We start from the raw sequence: 17,744 nt of genomic DNA, 5'->3' as shown, positions 1-17,744 counted from the left end.
ACAGTCAGCTATTCATGTAAATAGATAATCTGTTTATATCTATTTCCTTATCACATGTGTAAGCCATGTTTGACATAGACTATGTTTATGCCAATCGACAAAAATACCACTTATACATTTACTAAATTATATCCTATATCGTTTCAGAATTGAAGGTAATGTCACTTGTAAAAATGACAGTGTAAAAAGGGAAATAACAATACAGCCTACTTCCGAGTACATCACTTCTACCTGAGACTCAAAGGCCCGTGGTTCACACTCACCTGCACAGGTGAGTCCTTGTTGGACTATGTAGTTGCAGCAAACATCACACCAGGCGCACTCGCCACTGGGCCCGAACACATGCCCCTCTCCGGACTCCTCTTTGACTCGGGGGTCTCTCTCCTCGGTGAAGATGGTCCTCACGTCTGGGGGTCTGAAACCCTTTTTCCGGTTTCTCAGTGGTCCTCCCGCCGGACCCCCGTCGTGGCCGTTTGGGACCTCTCTCTGTGCCTCTGCCCCGTGTTTGCGCTCCATGGGGCTAAATACACAGTCTAGAGCTGTTCCCTCTGAGTGGTCCCTAAGATGCCAGTTCGGCTCTAAGATGTCCAGACTTTTGGATTGAGGAGGCGGGTGTTTCCTTACGACCCTCGCGGCGCCCACTTTACCGTCCTTGGACACGCGCATTCTGGTGTCCGGTGGTGGCCACGTTCCCTCTGGTGCCTCTCTGACAGTCGCCCGGCTGGTTATATTTACCGCTTGCACACCTAACGGGGCGTCAACGGAGAGCGAGGCGCGGGGCACGCATTTCCGACCTTGGTGCACAACGTTAAACATTACGCGCGCTCCTTTTCTACGTCAAGTGTGAGTCAGTGAAGCTGTGAGCTCGAGGACATGAAACACCATTTGTTGCTGTAGAGACCTGGGGTGAGTCTTCAGGAGCTGAAGAAGCCAGCAAAAAACGAGTTAGGTCTCATTTTATCAAGTTAACACCTGCGCCACAGACCGACGTGCACAGGAATGCGAGATATGTGTGCTTTTAACTGTATGTTTTTACTGTATTTAACTTTGCTCTAAAATAATGCTTTTGTGTTTGTTTATTGTTGTTAGGCGACCTTGAGTGTCTAGAAAGGCGCCGAATAGAAAATGTATAATAATAACAACAACAATAATAGTAGTAGTAGTAGTATCATCTTCATTATTATTATTATTATTATTATTGATCAGACTTCTCCTTATCACTGGAGATGTGCCAGTCTGTCACTCTATTGTTCCCAAGACAGACTATTGGAATTAAACATTTTATGACTTTAGCCAGTTAATTGGTGTCTGAATTTTGATGGTTTGCTGCAACGTTTTGGATACTGATAATATGCAACTAATGCAGCATTTAGGCTTACTGCAACTCAAAAACATTTACCATAGGCTGCTGCTGTGATGAAAATGTTTTATTTGTTGGCATGGTAATAGTTTTGTAAGTTACATTTTATAGGCCTTTTAAATTAGACAAAAAAACTTTCCACAAGAAAAGTTAAAAAGTGCAAATGTAATGAAGATAAATAAACCTTAGGATCTTGAGAAATAAAGTTTGGGTTTTTTTTTTGTTTTGTTTTTATTGCATAGTTTTCCTGTTAGTTCCTACAAATTATAACTCTTGATTCAAGTAGACTAATAATGTTTGATGAAATTGTAAACATAAATATACAAAAAAAATACACAAGTTATGTAGTGTGCCCAGTGGCTGAGTCAAAAGTTCATATCACTTTCTCTCGAGCCGTTACAGAACTGGGGTTCCCTGAGATGAAGGCAGGTTTAAATATGGACATGAGGAGTCATCAGTGGACTTCATCATCTTCTTGACTGTCAAAGGCTTTTTCCTGAAAACAATGAATACATTCAGTATTTAATGATCATGTAATTTTGTAATAGACTAAATTATTTTAAAGCTTGGAATGTGTGTTTACATACATAACCACCCTGTTCCTCTGCCCACGACGAAAAGTGAGTCTTCAAGAATCTGGCCCCATGGCCCAGCAGCCGATTCATTGGCAATGTGTCCAAAACAGACAGACGAGTGGTGGCCTGTTGGTGACAAGACACTCACTTGTGTAAAATATCACGTTTGACAAGTTATTACAACACATTTTGCATTTTTCCTACCTCACAAGTGACAGCTATTTGTGTCTTGGGTGACACTTTTGGACCAAGACTTTCAGTGTTAGTACTGAGGCCCATTCGTAAAAGGAGCGATAATATAACTTTTTCAAAAAAGCTATAGTTTCCCAGAAGGTCAGTCATATTTGTGTCTTTCAGTTCCTGTTCATAATAAATAAAGTCAATAAAAAATGCACAAAGTATAAGTAAATTTAAGCTGTTGGTAAGGGCATCTTACCCTCTCATACAATCTGTCTCCAGCATCCCGCAACAGCAGGCCAATCACTTTCTCCACTTCATCTAGTAAAAATAATTTACATTAGTTGCATTCTTTGCTAAAGAAAAACAAGGAACAAGAGAAAAGTATAAGTGTTTACAAACATCATACTTTTGTCAACCTAAACACAGGGTTGGACTGTTTTTCTACTAACCTGAGGCATGCCCGTTCATCAACAAGAAAGTGGGACTATTACTGTGTATTCTCCCTAACACAACATTCTAGAGTATAATATCATTATTTCAGATGGAGAGCAGCGGCCTAAATAACTAGATGGGAGAGTCACTCCGGCATATTAAACTTAAAGTCCTTTCAACAGCAATTGCACATTTATATTTCAATACTGCAACCACTTTTTGAAGCCATTGTGAGCAGAATCATTTTTCCTTTGTTTGTGGTCACAGAGAGGGCATTACACATTATGCCATTTTTTTGTTTTATAGATAGCAAGTAATTACAAAGAAATTACCCTAAACCAGGTCAATACATCTAAAATTTGATTAGCAAATTCAGTAATAGAATTGTGACCTGCCCACCATCTTAATTAAAACTATGGAAAGTTTCAAATATTGTTGTCACATGAACATGATCATTGTCCTTGTTAGGAAAATCACTGTGATACCAGTAAGCCAAGTCACTTATTAAACCACACTGAAAGTATAACTTAAGTTCATATTTACATAACCAATAAGATATCTGTGCTGTTTTGCTGTTAAATCTTTTGAACTAACTTACCATCGTTGGAATCAGTTTCTATTTCTGGAGGAATAAACGGGATTTCAGCAGAGATTTCTGCCAGTCGAACTGCAACATCTTCAAAATCCTCTTCCTGCACACCTCCTGGAAATATTTTGTCAATATTTTGCTAAAATTTCCAAATAATACTGTACAGTATTACATGGCTTGGCTATAATAGTTTAAATAGGCCTTCTTACCACATCTAAATGTTTCAATGCCTGTGTCCTCTTCAGCGTCATCTGGACTGGGGATCTCCTCTTTAGTCTGTGGTTTTAAGCAGGTCAGAACTTTGGGGAAGCGTTTCCAAATGCTCTTTTTCTTCTTTTTCTTCTTCTCAAGCGTGATCTCGTCAGTCTGCATTGAGGGGTTATTACCATTAGGAGTACTTGGATTTTCCTGACTTGCTGTCTGCGGTCTCCGCCTCTGTGCATAGGCCATAAGGATCCGAAACTCTGGCATGTCTTCAGGTCTCTCTAAGCTGGAGGTGGACTTCTTAGACTCTGTGCTACAGGTGATCCCATTTTGGCCTTTTATGGGGTCATGGATTTCTACATGTCCATTAGCCATCTTTCACTGTAGCCAAGAGGAGAAGAGAAGAGGGACATAAACATTCATGAACATTCAGAAAACATTTGGCTGTCAACATGCCCCTGCTCTGCGTTAAACACTTTTATGAAAGCCTTTTATGACAACTAGTGGTATAAAAAGGTACAAGCTTGAATTCTGAGTGCGTCGGTCAAGTGTTGCTCAACTCCCCAGAGAGGTGTTCAGTCAGCCCTGCCCCACCACACCAGAAACGACAGACTAAATCAAACTTACTCTATTAACTAAATTTTAAAAAAGCCAAGTTAAACTACCTTTATTTACAAACTTTGATAGTGACACAGCAAAATCGGCAGTCAACTACAGCTACACTATCAGGCAATAAAGCTCTCTCTATTCTTGGTTATGTTTTGAATACCCAGTAAAGAGCTCGATGAATTTTTGAAATAAAAGTTATAAATAAAACTTACGTTCAAAAAAATCGTGGGTAGACTACCGCTGAGTCGCTGGTATTTCTCTTATCTTTCTTTTTCCGAGTGTAGTGTAACTTTCGATCAGCTGTGTGCTTTAGTGCCCCCAGTGCCACGCCCACAGACCGTATAAGGTCAGGCCACGCCCATCTGCTATCACGCAACCGTGACGTAAAAAGTGTCATTATCACATCAAATAAAATCTGAACCACTAGCTATATAATAATGTAAAAACTGTAAAAGGTTGTAATAGGCCTAGGTCATAGCTTAATCAAGAATGAGATAAATTCAGTTTTTGTTGATTTTGTAGATGTATGTAAAAACTTGACAGCACAATGTAGCCTACTGAGAAAAAAGACCAGGATAAATTAATGCACATTTTGACTCAGGATGAGTATGGGGTTTTGTTTTTGTGTGTGTTTATGAAATTGTGCCTATATTTCATAAAATGTGTCTTACTATTTATGAAAATTTAGAAAAACAAAGCAAAATTCTAACATTTGGAGTGAATGCTTTTTCTGTCTGAAGCCCATCTGCTACATGAACCCAGCCATATTGAGCACATAGTACACAAAAGTAGTTGTCACTGGGGCAAACCCATTTGAATAACTCTGTAAGATGATAAGAAAATCTGGAAATTCCTGAATGTGTCTACAGCTTCAGCTGTATTTAACTTTACAGCTGGGTGTCAGATCTCTCAAGTCTATGTTACCTACATGATACGTCCCACAAGAATTCAAACTACATACAAAAATTTCAACAGTTTGACACACAAAAATGTCCATTTTAAAAGATCTAGAATGGATGGAAAATGGTACATTTTTTTACATACTTTCCATTTTGTACGTACTTTCCATTTCCATTTCCACTAATATTTCTTAAGGAAATTGAAATATTGATAACCCAACTAGGCTATATAATGGCAGTGGCAGTGACATCTTGACAAAGATGACAAAGTAAACTTTTTCTTACAGCTGACTATGTTTGCTACCTTTTTACATTAAGATGTAATTCTACATTTGAAGGAAGCCATTTTTTTTATTATGGACTTCCCACAACCATAACACTAGACCACAGTCATAAAAAAATAGACCACAGTCATATCTACAGCATCACATGTTCATTTACAGGTTAAGAAAATATAACAACATAGTTCAAGTAATTTTGTCATCCTTAACAGAAATATAAGACAAGAATGGCCAAAATAAATCACTTTTCAAAACTAAGACTACTATCAATTATAAACCATTGGACTCAGTTTTAGATTAATAGTTAAAACAACATTAATGTCATACTTCAGAGGGACGTCTGAAGGAGGTAATAAAATGCCATGCAAAACCAACCCTATTGACGACACAAATCAATACAATAAGTTATGTTTGAAAGAGTGATGAGCATATAGTCCACAAAAGCTTACATACAGATGTTTTGTTCTTCATTGAGTGTAGATTCACACATTTGGTGCATTTAAAACACAAAGGAAGATATTGACTGAAGTAGAAAAAGCTAAAATTAAAAGGCCTATAGTTTTCATTTGGGGAACCCATTTGAATAATTGTATATTTTAAACTTGAAAAAATTGCAACATCTGTCTGTTCAAATCTCTTAGTGCACATAGATTCTTCTCCAATAATCTTGCCAACATAAAACAAAATCTTGTTTGAGAGTTCAATAAAACATAACATGCACACAAAACAAACCAATCATACATCAGCATTTATGTAAAATTGCACATTCAATACACATTAGTGCTAAATGGTCAACATTTAACATAAGTAAAACATTTATGTAATGTAAACAAAGAAAAAAGGCCTAGTCCATTCATATTGCATTGAGTATGGCTCAGATTCTTTTCTCACTTTGAAAAAAAATGCTTCCCACATACACACATATAGTATCTACAAATAAAATACACTTAATTATACTTAAATATACCTAATAAATGTGTTGCACAAAGTGAAAATGACTTTTTTATTGAAGATATGGTTGGCCTTTTGATAACACATAGGAAAATGTAAAGCCAATGGTCCTAAAATAATGGATATGCTTAAATGTACACAGAGTTACCATTAACTATAATAGTTAACTAGGCTGTTCTCTTCTACAGCCAGTGCTTCCGATTACAAAATAAATGTAGTTCTACAGGAATGTGAAATTTAATAAAAACTAGGTGAATATTAAATCTTTTAATGCTGCTTCTACTCATATACTTACCCTGCTTACCTAATTGCCATTATAATTTATAGACTTTACATTATACTAAGGCTAACATCATGGACTATATCTAAAATGTGTGCAAAAATATAGGGAAGGTGTAAAACAGACTGAATGCCTTGTGGTAGATACAAGCAAGAAAGAAAGAAGAATTGGAAACTAGATCCATCTTTCATATTCTGCACAAGTAAAGCCTTTTGTAAAATACACTTAATTTTAATGTTGAATGATAGTATTTCACTTTCACAAAAATAAACAAAAATGATATGGTATGACACTACATCAGTGCAATGTCTTTGGCACTTATATGGGGTAGCAAATATCCTTTTTAATTTTTAACTCAACAGATCATATTACCCTGCCTAAAATAGTTTTGTTGTAAAAACACATCATTCTGTTGGATTCCAAGGTTTGATCTCTTTCAAACTTAGAAGATGTTATAATATAAATTAATCTCTAATAATCTTCTGGGAATTCTGGGACAGCAGGGTCAAAGTGCACTTGCATCCCGAACTGTGAACAGTCCTACAATCAACCACTCATTATACCAATAAATAGAACATGAATAAATAAGTACAAATAAATAGTCAATAAACTCCATTACAGTGTTGCCACAGCGATCTGCCCCTTGAAGTGAGGACAGTGCTTGCTCTCAGCTTTGACACAGTGGTTGTGCCCAGAGTCCAAAGACACAAATAGAGTTCTCACACAGCGGTCTCCAGGTCTTCATTGGGAGTGGGTGTGAGTTTCTGACTCAGGTAGGTGGCCAACTCTGAGTCGCCTTCTGCTTGGTCCGCTGGTGTTTTCCCCTGTGGCACAACATGTCAGTATGCATCAGTTACTTTCAAATAGCTGTAATGCCATGACCCCCGTGGTCTATATTTAGATCCAGTATTGGTATAAGGACGTATGGTCTGGAATGTACTGGATTGAATGGAGGATATGTCAGTCCATGGTTAATTGCATGCGATGGTATGTAATGATATCTCAGGTTCAATGGTGACTGGAGTTCTACTTCTATGGAATTCACTGTGCTGGAAGTTTACCTGGAAGTTGGTTTTCTCAAGTGAAGCACCGGCCTCTACCAGTAATCGACACACTGCATGCTGTTTTCCTAAGGCTGCTTTGTGCAAGGCAGTGTCCCCTCTGCTTCCATAGAACACATATCAAGATGACAAGATTAAAAAAACTACCAAAATCTCAAAAATCTGTGAGGCATTGTATAGGGTCAGGTTTCTCCTGTCTTACCTCTCTCTGTCTGTTAAATTCAGAAGCACTTTAGATCCTAAAGATAAAAAATATATCAAACGTAAGCAGTAAATTAAAGAGAATACTCATTTAATTTAGTAATTTTGTTTGCCAGATATTATACAAATATGCTCACCTTGTTGTAGAATGAAGGTAACTAGTTCCGTGTGTCCATTCTGGGCTGCAATGTGCAACGCTGAACAGCCTCCGGAGTTTCTGACCAACAAGCTCACACCGTTACGCACACACTCCATCATCTGAAAATGATCAGATACAACTACATTTCATACATTATTTTATATATTATATGTTATATTACTACATATATAATAATGACAGAACTGTACTATATGAGAGATGCAGTCTACAGTATAGCATAACTAAATAAATAAATAAAAAAAATATATTTCTATGTAGTACATTGTACTTCATTATGTCAGTTGTAAAAGTTCTTGCAATTACCATAGAAAGATCCCCAGAACTGGCAGCTGTGAATAATGCTGAAATGAAAGAAAAAGAAATAGACCTGGGATTATTCAAACCAGCCAAAAAACCCAAAACATGAATACAACCACAACACTCATAACCGTGTGACAAGTCTAGTCATATGTTTAGTCATTACCACAGCTGAGAAAGATAGAATTACACCTGAAAAGATTGTTGTAAAAAATAACATTATAAATCCACTTTATTAAGCCTCTGGGTGTTCAATAAGGAATTAAACATTAATCATCAACCTTTATTCCATAGATAAAGATTATTATTGTAGGTAAAAGGTAAAACACCATTGTAATAAAAATGAAACTAAAACCAAAAAGTATAAAAACTTGTTGAGACATGTCAGGTTCATTTCCATTTACGACAGCAGACACTATGACCGTAAAATGAAACTATAAGGTTGTGTAGTTCTGTTTGTGTTGTGTTACCTTGCTCCTCTGGAGACAAAGAAGATCTGAAAAGAGAATTCAATTTAAAACGACAGATAATATTAGATTATATAATTAGTAAGAATGCAGTAATGTGTTTTTTGACCCACCCAACTATAGGCTCCACCACAAGATCAGGCATTCCCGTGGATGACCCCTGATTCAAGATGGGCCCCTCATGGTCTAAAATAAACACCTCGTCCTGACAAATTTCAGTTACAAAGTGAAGATGCTCCTGCAAACCAGGTAGCAAAATGGCACATATAAAAAAATGTGTTTGAAATGAATGTTGTGCATTTTATTACAAGCATTACCTGAGCTTTGTCAATGCGGTAGAAGCGATCTGCTGATGTAGCTGCAAATACAAAGTAAACCGTATTAAGTACTGTTAACTCGACTTGTGATTATGCACTGATGGGGAAAATGTGGTGGTGATTGTGAAAAAACGTTAATAACTTTATATAACAAAATGAAATGAATTTATTTAATTTATTTACTTATTTATTTATTTGAAGGACAATGTGCAGATACATTAAAAAGATGTATACATGTTGTTAAATTAATTGGTAAGGGAAATGCACATAAATAAGATAGCATCACTCACAATCTAAGAAACTCCAGTTAGGAGAAAGTCTACTGGTTGAACTGGTTCTGGGAAGTCCTCGACTCTCATCCTGCAAATCACAATTTTGCTAAGAAATTGTTTAGTTTTTTCTATTAATGAGCTTCAATGACAATAGAAGAAGGAAGTTATGAAAAAAAATAGGAAACAAAGCACAGTTTTAGATGTTTGTTAGCCACAGGGAATAACAAGACAAAGACAGACTCGACAAGAGGAAGTAAGTATGACATTACTTATTATATAAAATAATAATTTTACCTGGACTGATATACATGTGTTATTTGCCAGATAAACTAGTATGTACTTAATCCGTGTCCAAAAAAATCATTTTGTAAATGCTATCTCTACAACAGTTCATATCAAAGTGCAGTAATTATACCTGATAGTGCACTCTGTTGCCAGTAGGTGGCGCCTGGTGCAAGTCCTAAAGCACAGCAAACAGGTTTCAAGGTTAACAGACAGACGGCGCATTTAGATCACAAACTTGCACAGATGTTAACCTGGTTAGTGGACATTTCCGAAATGAGACACATGGCTATAAAAAGCTCTCTAGTGGTGCATTGCTTAATCCACTCATGAACAGCCAAGAGTTATAAAAGGGACACTGGCTTAAAAATGGTAGAGAAAGTGTGGAAAAGGAGGAAGATGCAGTTGACATGAAAACAAAACTTGCCTCTTGCAATCTGTCGATGTAAAGCCTGCATGTCTCCAGGTCACAGTCCCCTCTCACCACCACAATGCCAACTGGGATAGCTGAAGGAAATTACACACATTAATTTATAATCAATTAGCACAGAAATACAAGATGCTGGATTTGTTCCGTATAACAGAGCCTTACAGATGTCTCGTAGCCTTTCTTTGTCGTATTGAAGTCGATCATACTCCAGGAGGCTGATTCGATTCACTCTCAGGCGCAGGCGATCAGGGACAGCATGCTGACTACAGACATGTACATGGACATACACAAACACACAATTAAGCACCATTCAGACAAACGCCATATTGTCAACATGAATAGTGACACGTACAAAACAAGTCACTGGTAAAATTACTACTCTCATTGGAATAGATGAGAACTGAAAAAAGGATTTAGGTTGGCATCAAGATAAATCTTTAGTAATTAAGATAGTAATTTAGTTAGTAGTAGTTTAGTTAGTTTAAATTAAGTTAGTAATTAAAATATATATATAAATATATATATATATATATATATATATATATATATATATATATATATATATATATATATATATATATATATATTTATATTTATATTTATTTATTTATAAAGTATATTGGTGAAATAAAAACATAGACAGAAGAACAATGGGTACTGCCAACACAAATTGTTTACATCTGGTGAGTTACACATCTAACTAAACTACATTTTAAAAGTCATGGCAGAGACATTTAAGTCACTGTGTAACTTTTCGTATGGGCAGTCCTTCACCCACTCATCATAGAGATGTTACTGATTTGCTTGGAATGATCCACAGTATGGCATTAAATGTATCTATCTCTTAAAGACAAGTAGGTGACACCACCGGATCAAGCTACAGGTCAGAGTGAAGAGGCTATGAAGAGGCGATCCTGCGATACTGGGCATAAATGCGTATTTTTCAGGTATTTCTAAGCTATACAAACCTGTGACCTGCAATCTAATAAAACAATAATAATAATAATAATACAAAAATCTTATGCTGTGGAACACTCCAGTCAAAGTAAAAACATCTCCATGGAGACCAACAGATGGTGGACCATCCCTATCAGAAAGGTTACATAGTGCACTTTGCTATAGTCTAGTCTCAGGTGTTTAATTTATTACTATTTCTGTACTAAAGTAGTCTGTCCTTAACATGGATAATGAAGATATGAACCCTGTCAGTCATGTCAAATAAAGACACAAGGACAGGCACAGACAGGGGGCTAAGGTACTTACACAGAGAAGGAGTCGGGGGGAGCAGAGAGGCGGCGCAGATCAGCTGCACACACCTTCTGAATACTACAGCCGCACACACATTTACACACAAGAGAAAGAGAGAGGCAGAGATACAGCAGAAACAGGAGAGGAAGAAAGAAGGATGAATATAAAAAGGAGAAATGACAAAGAAAATTAAACAAATAAAACATGAGGACAACATAAAACAGGAAAAAAAAATAAAAAAGCAAAGATATCAAGGTAAAGGATTTAAAAAACAATAAATAATCCAGAGAGAGAGAAGAAAACAGAAGAGGGGACAGAAGGAGAAAAGCCCAGAGGTAAGTTGACACACACTGATAGCACAGTAGCATAGCATAGCTGTACAAGCAAAGGCTGAAGCTACAGCAAGTATTAATTCTCTCTTTAGTTGTTCTCACATGCAGACAAAGGTTTTGTGGCTGCTGGACAATACACAAAAGATACACACAAAGAATTAATGCTACAGCACAGATATGGGGAAGACGGCTGTTAGTAGCCACACATATGAGAAGGGGTCTAGAGCTACACTCATCTACTTCATCTCTCCTCGCTTAAGTCACTTTAAACCACAGACCTCAAGATATATATTACATGTCATGTTGCAGATATTCTTTTGTTTTCATTCATTTGATTAGATCAATATCCGTGCATTGATTGCGGTTGGAAGGCAGATGTAGGATATGGAGAGGGCTGAATGTCATCTGCCGCTAAACAGATTGTATGAGTCATGAGTGTGGCCTGGGCTTTACCAGCTCCTGTCTATTTTCTCAGTCCCTGCGAGAGCATGTAATCGCCTGTGACTCACTCGTTCAGTAGTGGCACTGAGGTGCGCCTCTTGCTCTTCTGCACCATGTTGGCCTGATTACGGAGAGAGATACGCAGAGTCGATGGTGCCAGTCGGCATGGCTCGCCGTCCACCTAGATGCACAGGCAGATAAATTTCATAGTTGAATGAATGGTGTTATTTTACATATTGGATCACAGTACTACTCTTGTAATAAAACATACCTGAACAGGAACAGTTTTGTAGGTAGTTAAGACAACCTCTCTGCACTGGTGAAGTCTCTCTCCATGTCCACCAACCTGTAGCGCCGCCTTGTGGACAAAAATATTTTGTTGAGAATAACTTAATGTTTTTTTTGTAGTTTTTTTGCTTTTCTAAGTCACTGGTACATATAAATCAGTTTTATTTATTTATTTATTTTTATTTTTTTACCAGAGAGGCCATGGTGAAACCAATGACTTCAATACAGCCATCATCATGTCGCTGAGGTTCAAAGTCCCGATGATCACCCGTGTTTCCCCAGGGCATAGTCCCAGCACAGTACCTAATATTGAGAAGGCAACAACAAAAAATCAAGATACAGAACATATAACAATATACGACATTTTATTAACACTAAACAGCAAACCCGACATGTGGATCTTACCTTGGAATGTTTAGAAACACAATGCACTGGAATTTCAGCTCTTGAATCTTTGGAGTCAAATCTGTGCCATCACACTGAAACGAACAGGAAATACAATGAATAAGATCAAACTTTTGTCAGCAGATAGATACAGTCACAGTCAATTACAATTTACAATTACAAATAAGACAGCAAAAGTGTGTGTTTTTTGCTTTCTTCAATTAAGGGAAACAATGCCTCTGGTGTTGTAGTCGCATGTAGCATCTTAAATACCGGGCCAGCTCGCTACTCAGGCCTGTCAACATGAAAAACGATACTGACAGATAAACAGCGTGTTAACACTTACCACTACTCTGACGTGCTTGGCCAGGTCCCTGGAGCTTCTCTGGAGAAAATCTGAAAACGCAGCCTGCAGAACAAACATAAACAAAAATTACAAAAAATAAATATTGAAAAACACCCAAATCAAATAAAACCATCATTCAAAATCTCAGAAAAATAAGCACTTCAGCTGCAAATGTACAGTCTATATGTCTGAGCACTTCAAATGTAAAAAATCTCTTATGGTGTGTAAACAATTTTATGTCAGGCATAACAAAACCTTATATGTGCATGCCTTCAAGCCTTCTACTTTCTGCTTTCTTTAACACTATTTGCAGTTTAAATTTAGTAGCATGTATGTTTGTTCAGTTCAAGATGGGTAACAACCTAAATATTGTAAAAGGAAAGAAACGGCTTAAGGGAAATACTTACTCCTGCATAGAACATTTTGTTGCGGAAGCGACTGTTAAACTTTTCTGGATTGGCCTCTGAAACATGACAAACATGACAAACCAAATGTATTAAAAACTTTGCCTGATACCTGTTATTTCTGCAATGTAATATTAAATTAATTTGCTTAAAATATTCACCTCTGGACTCATGAAACTCAAGCGTGACATGGGCATCAAACCCCAAACTGAAGTAGTTGTTAAAAACATTGAGAGGCAGCTGTCCAAAAAGGACACAAAAATAGGTACAGATTCCAACCATAAGAGAGAAAATATTTTCACAGACAACATAGCACAGCATAATACAGCATATATTACTAGAGTGGTCTAACACTAACTCACCTTCTGACTTCCCTCCTCTTGCTGTGCAGAGCTTTTCTCCACAAGAAGGTTCCATCTGTCCAGCTGCACCACTGAACCATCCTCCACGTGACCAAGAACTTTGGAAACAGGCTCGTCTGTGTACCCCTGAACAATTAAGAATATGCAAAAATCAAATCCCATAAGTTGTCAAAAAAACATTTTTAGGGCCTCTTTTAACTGTTGAAATATTCTCCTTTGTCAATGTTGTTATCCTTCTAGGTTCCAGTGTTTACCATTAATAGTGGAGACTATGGTGGGCCCAATGATTCAAATTTTTTGCCCCATAGTCTAAAACAAGTTGAGCAATAAATTCCTATTAAAATAATACTTTTTGCTGTATTATCATGAATATATGGACATAACTGTATTTCATTTTTAATTACTATTTTTTGGTTGTTAGAGGCAAGTGATATATTTACTCCCAAAATTGTATTTGAAAATAAGGACTGCCTGTGTCTTGTGTGCCTTGTTAAAAACCTGTGGGAAACACTGAGGTTCTTTATCATATTAACATGTGATATTTCTTTCTTGTTTTCCTACTACACAGGGTTGGATAATCAAGGCACTGCAGACTACACTTGTATGTGACTGACGACAATCTGATGATAGTAGCACTCATCAGCAGGGCCTCTTCTGAGACTCACAGAGACATTCACACTCACACAAATGCTCACAGTTCCAGAGGCGGGGAAATGCAGCGCTAAGTAACTCTGTGTTCGAGAAATTAAACAAAAGAAGAAAGGAAAAAAGTACAACTCCAAATCTAAAGACAGAAAGACCGGAAAGGACATGATAATTGCTCTGATTGCAAAAGGCATACACAGCTGATTCATGAAGATCAAATTTTTTCTTTCTCTGTCACCTTGTTCAAAGCACATCTCTGTATGTCTGGATTTTGTAACTTTTCTGCTGTTTCCCACCACCACTTGCTCGTATTGGACACACTACAAATATGCTACAGTATGGCATTAAACTCGATTATCTACATGGTAACAATATATAGGATATATATATATCCTTAAAATCCTTCAAATTTGGCTTAAACTTTTTCTGAACCAGTTAGTTGCGAAGATATTTCCACTGATATGGCAAACTGTGTTGTTGAACTTTGTAAATGTAACAATAATTGTACATCCATTTGTGCCTGAAAGTCACTGCCCCTGAATAATAACTCAAACCTTACATAAATGAAGTAAAGAAAAGCCTAATGGAAGAATGATAGAGGTAGATGAAAAGACTTTTATGCAGTGGTTATGCAATAAGTGTGTGTGTCAATGGATGCGTTTTTTGGCACAGCAGTATTTCATTTTACAGGCAACAAAGCAATGAAAGCCTTAATCAACGTTGGGATTTTATTCTATATAGACCTCAAAATTACACAACCATTTTGCCTCAACATGCCCAATTTTACCAGCCTATTTCTGCAATTTATGTTTAAAAACACATTAAATATGTATGTACTACAACATCACACAGGGAGGATGTCTGTGAAGACTCCTACATGTCAAAATATAAAGTATGAGATACACAGGAAGACAGTCACTATAGACTTCCTGGAATGTGGATGTGGAGTTCCTCATTGACACCCAGAGACACTGTAGCACATTGGCTTTCCCAATAAAAAATATTCATAGTAGATGACACTATTAAAAATAGAAACAAAAACAATTAAGTGTTTTTTCAGTTTACAATCTAAATTAAGCTTTGTTATTTGCAGAGAGTTTTTTTTTCTAATGTGTAAATGCATCCTTTTTGCAAATTGTGCCAAAAAGGGAACCACGAAACTTACTCCACCCCAGTTGAGTGTCCTGGCGAGGTCATTTCCTGTTCCCAGAGGAAGAACTGCGACAGGAGGTTGTGGGTTCATCTGTAACTCATCTAGAGCAGACAGGATCCACCCCACCTATGGATATTTTTATATTTCAATCTTGATGAATACTACTACAACTACAAACAAGTACAAATGCATGTTTACTTACAGTTCCATCACCTCCACAGGCAAGAATCCTAAGATTTGGCACTTTTCTATACAACTCTAACCTGGAAATCAAAACATATCATAAATTAGTAATCCATAAATAAGACTGATTAACTACACCCCTTAAAGAAAAAAAGTACTCACGCCTCTCGTAGCCCTCCTTGTGACAGGTCAAAAACTTGTCGAGGATTTAAGATCCACATAAACATCTGCAAAACCTTGGCACCCTTTAAAAGTGATTTTTTTTTTTAATATTAAAATAACAGCCACATTTTTAGTATTGAAAATAAATAGTCACCAACCTGGTTTCCACCACTTTTGGGATTGACAAAAACTAAAATAGGTTTCATAAGAGGAGAAGGAAGAGGCTTCAATATAAATGGCCGCCATTTTGATTCCTATAAGATGAAATTATAATTAGTTTAGTACTTACATAATTTGATTAACTTGGACTTACACCAGATACAGTATGTTTCATTTATTATACATTCATTACATGCCAGGTACAGTAATTGTAAAGTTTTAACTGTGTGCATGTGTGCTTTAAATAGTGTTACTTACATCCAGTCCCTTCTTGCTTGTCCTTCGTTTAAAAGATGTGCGTTTTTTCCTTCTGGCAGAGTTCTTAAGTGAGCTCTAGGAGACACACACCACCACACAAACACGCAGTTTTGAGTTGAGTGTCGCCATGTCCCTTGTGACGCTAATTAAAAGTGCAATGAAGCATGTGATGTGACTCCGGGTGTCTCTATGTCTCTGTGTATAGATTTGCCCAGAACAAAACTATGTGTCAAATTGTATTATATATGAACTTGTGCATCTAGGCTACTCTTATCTTATTTAGATGTTGTACAGACATTCCTGTCACTTAATGTCAACATCCTTATGTGGTGGAACAGCCCTTTAAAGGACCTCCTGTATATTTTGCTAAAAAGACTTCCATGAACTGTAAAAATGTCAGTGCTGTTTCCACATCATTATTATTATTTAGTCTGTCTTCCCCACCAGAACTCAAAAACCTCAGTTCTCCTCCTAATGTCATTAGATGGTAATCCAGGAAGTACTCCTTTATGTTTTTTAAACACCATACACCTTTACCAATCTTTCATTCTTTTTTCAGCATTCAAATTTCTTGCACTCATCTTTCAAACCAGGAGCTACTGCGCTGCTGCAGCCTCAATTGACCTTCTGCACTTCACAGTGTATATGCTCAGAAATTACAGCTATGCTTTAAAATGATTTAAACTATGATCTAACCCTAAGCCTAAATAATGCAGTACAATAGTGTGTGCATACCTGTGGTTTTCTGACTTTGATAATCCACGATGGTGGTACTATGACTCCAGCATGGGCCCCTAGTGAACATGGCTCCTCTATCTGGTGCAGCATAAAACATGTTACCTTGTTGTGGAACTGCAAAAACACACAATTTTATTAGAAACAAAAAAGTATCCAGAGTATAGTATAAAATAAAATAACAACACTTACAGCTTGTTTACACCATGAACAGCTGATGGCAATGATTTCTTTACTATGAAAGAATTTTTGTTGAAAACTCTGTAAACCAAGACAAAACAGTGAGCACACTGTTACAGGCAGAGATGTGATGAGTTCAGTGGTTACCTTTCCACACTGTTTACACTTTCCCTCTTGTCTCCGTCTATGAACCCAGTGATGTCTGAGCACGTTCTGCTGTCAGAAAAAATAACAAACACATTTTGCACAAAATAACTATGTGACGCTGTGGAAAACAGTGGTGACGTAACTTACATCTCTGATGCACCGTGAACTTCCCTCTCTGAATGTTGGCTTACATCGAAAATTGATCTATGAAAAGAAAGATTTCATAAGGTGTTTCGTGATTTGGAATAAAAAAAAGAACTGTGAGGTGCATAGGGGGTTTGGCAATAACAATAGATATCAAGAAATGTCAAATAGGGACTCAGTATCATTGACGGAGTAAAAAACTGTTCATGTTGAAATAACTGACTGCATTTTGCACTAGTCCACATGCACGTTTTTTAAAGTCATTTTTGCTCTGTCAAAAAGAGGATAGTGTTTGAAACATTTTGCAGTATTTTTGATAGTAAAAA

General features: G+C 36.9%; 3 protein-coding genes across 10 annotated transcripts in view; all 3 read right to left on the bottom strand.

The window, feature by feature from the left end:
- Positions 1–834, bottom strand: part of rassf3 (Ras association domain family member 3) — a 31,304-nt gene extending 30,470 nt beyond the window's left edge. The window contains exon 1 of the mRNA XM_055232010.1: positions 264–834. Within this exon, the coding sequence (XP_055087985.1) occupies positions 264–816 (553 nt within the window). The 5' untranslated portion in view covers positions 817–834. The remainder of the gene's footprint in view (positions 1–263) is intronic.
- Positions 835–1,413: 579 nt separating this feature from the next.
- Positions 1,414–4,281, bottom strand: LOC117391828 (apoptosis facilitator Bcl-2-like protein 14). The gene is made up of 7 exons (XM_033989754.2): positions 4,162–4,281; positions 3,346–3,721; positions 3,146–3,250; positions 2,372–2,433; positions 2,140–2,295; positions 1,948–2,061; positions 1,414–1,856 (listed from the first exon to the last, which is right to left on the bottom strand). Exons 2-7 carry the CDS (start codon positions 3,713–3,715, stop codon positions 1,815–1,817), a joined length of 849 nt encoding a protein of 282 aa, XP_033845645.1. The 5' UTR covers positions 3,716–3,721; positions 4,162–4,281; the 3' UTR covers positions 1,414–1,814.
- Positions 4,282–5,267: 986 nt separating this feature from the next.
- dgki (diacylglycerol kinase, iota) overlaps positions 5,268–17,744 on the bottom strand; it is a 36,065-nt gene continuing 23,588 nt past the window's right edge. For 4 of the 8 annotated variants that reach the window (XM_055231606.1, XM_033989551.2, XM_055231605.1 and 1 more), the window contains 30 exons: positions 17,422–17,478; positions 17,275–17,343; positions 17,140–17,208; positions 16,948–17,064; positions 16,213–16,287; positions 15,954–16,049; positions 15,796–15,878; positions 15,653–15,713; positions 15,463–15,576; positions 13,653–13,778; positions 13,452–13,530; positions 13,294–13,349; positions 12,887–12,949; positions 12,562–12,635; positions 12,348–12,459; positions 12,140–12,226; positions 11,937–12,049; positions 11,111–11,173; positions 10,010–10,110; positions 9,845–9,924; positions 9,551–9,595; positions 9,154–9,223; positions 8,864–8,904; positions 8,660–8,784; positions 8,550–8,575; positions 8,086–8,123; positions 7,760–7,880; positions 7,624–7,660; positions 7,422–7,521; positions 5,268–7,184 (listed from right to left, as the gene is read on the bottom strand). In XM_055231606.1, the coding sequence (XP_055087581.1) occupies positions 7,080–7,184; positions 7,422–7,521; positions 7,624–7,660; positions 7,760–7,880; positions 8,086–8,123; positions 8,550–8,575; positions 8,660–8,784; positions 8,864–8,904; positions 9,154–9,223; positions 9,551–9,595; positions 9,845–9,924; positions 10,010–10,110; positions 11,111–11,173; positions 11,937–12,049; positions 12,140–12,226; positions 12,348–12,459; positions 12,562–12,635; positions 12,887–12,949; positions 13,294–13,349; positions 13,452–13,530; positions 13,653–13,778; positions 15,463–15,576; positions 15,653–15,713; positions 15,796–15,878; positions 15,954–16,049; positions 16,213–16,287; positions 16,948–17,064; positions 17,140–17,208; positions 17,275–17,343; positions 17,422–17,478 (2,403 nt within the window). In that variant the 3' untranslated portion in view covers positions 5,268–7,079. The remainder of the gene's footprint in view (positions 7,185–7,421; positions 7,522–7,623; positions 7,661–7,759; positions 7,881–8,085; positions 8,124–8,549; positions 8,576–8,659; positions 8,785–8,863; positions 8,905–9,153; positions 9,224–9,550; positions 9,596–9,844; positions 9,925–10,009; positions 10,111–11,110; positions 11,174–11,936; positions 12,050–12,139; positions 12,227–12,347; positions 12,460–12,561; positions 12,636–12,886; positions 12,950–13,293; positions 13,350–13,451; positions 13,531–13,652; positions 13,779–15,462; positions 15,577–15,652; positions 15,714–15,795; positions 15,879–15,953; positions 16,050–16,212; positions 16,288–16,947; positions 17,065–17,139; positions 17,209–17,274; positions 17,344–17,421; positions 17,479–17,744) is intronic. The other 4 variants (XM_033989552.2, XM_055231607.1, XM_033989554.2 and 1 more) reach the window with 4 other exon arrangements.

This window comes from Periophthalmus magnuspinnatus, chromosome 23 (assembly GCF_009829125.3).
Source record: "Periophthalmus magnuspinnatus isolate fPerMag1 chromosome 23, fPerMag1.2.pri, whole genome shotgun sequence".
NCBI classification, from domain to species: domain Eukaryota; kingdom Metazoa; phylum Chordata; class Actinopteri; order Gobiiformes; family Gobiidae; genus Periophthalmus; species Periophthalmus magnuspinnatus.
The sequence above is the reverse complement of the archived record's forward strand: the minus strand, read 5'-3'. Positions and strand labels throughout refer to the sequence as shown.

Excerpts from the sequence above, each read along its gene's own strand:
- LOC117391828 (XM_033989754.2), bottom strand. The coding sequence starts at position 3,715 with ATGGCTAATGGACATGTAGAAATCCATGACCCCATAAAAGGCCAAAAT. Across the intron at positions 2,434-3,145 it reads AGAAACTGATTCCAACGATG|ATGAAGTGGAGAAAGTGATT; the intron begins GTAAGTTAGTTC and ends TATTTTTACTAG. Across the intron at positions 2,296-2,371 it reads GAGACAGATTGTATGAGAGG|GAACTGAAAGACACAAATAT; the intron begins GTAAGATGCCCT and ends TATTATGAACAG.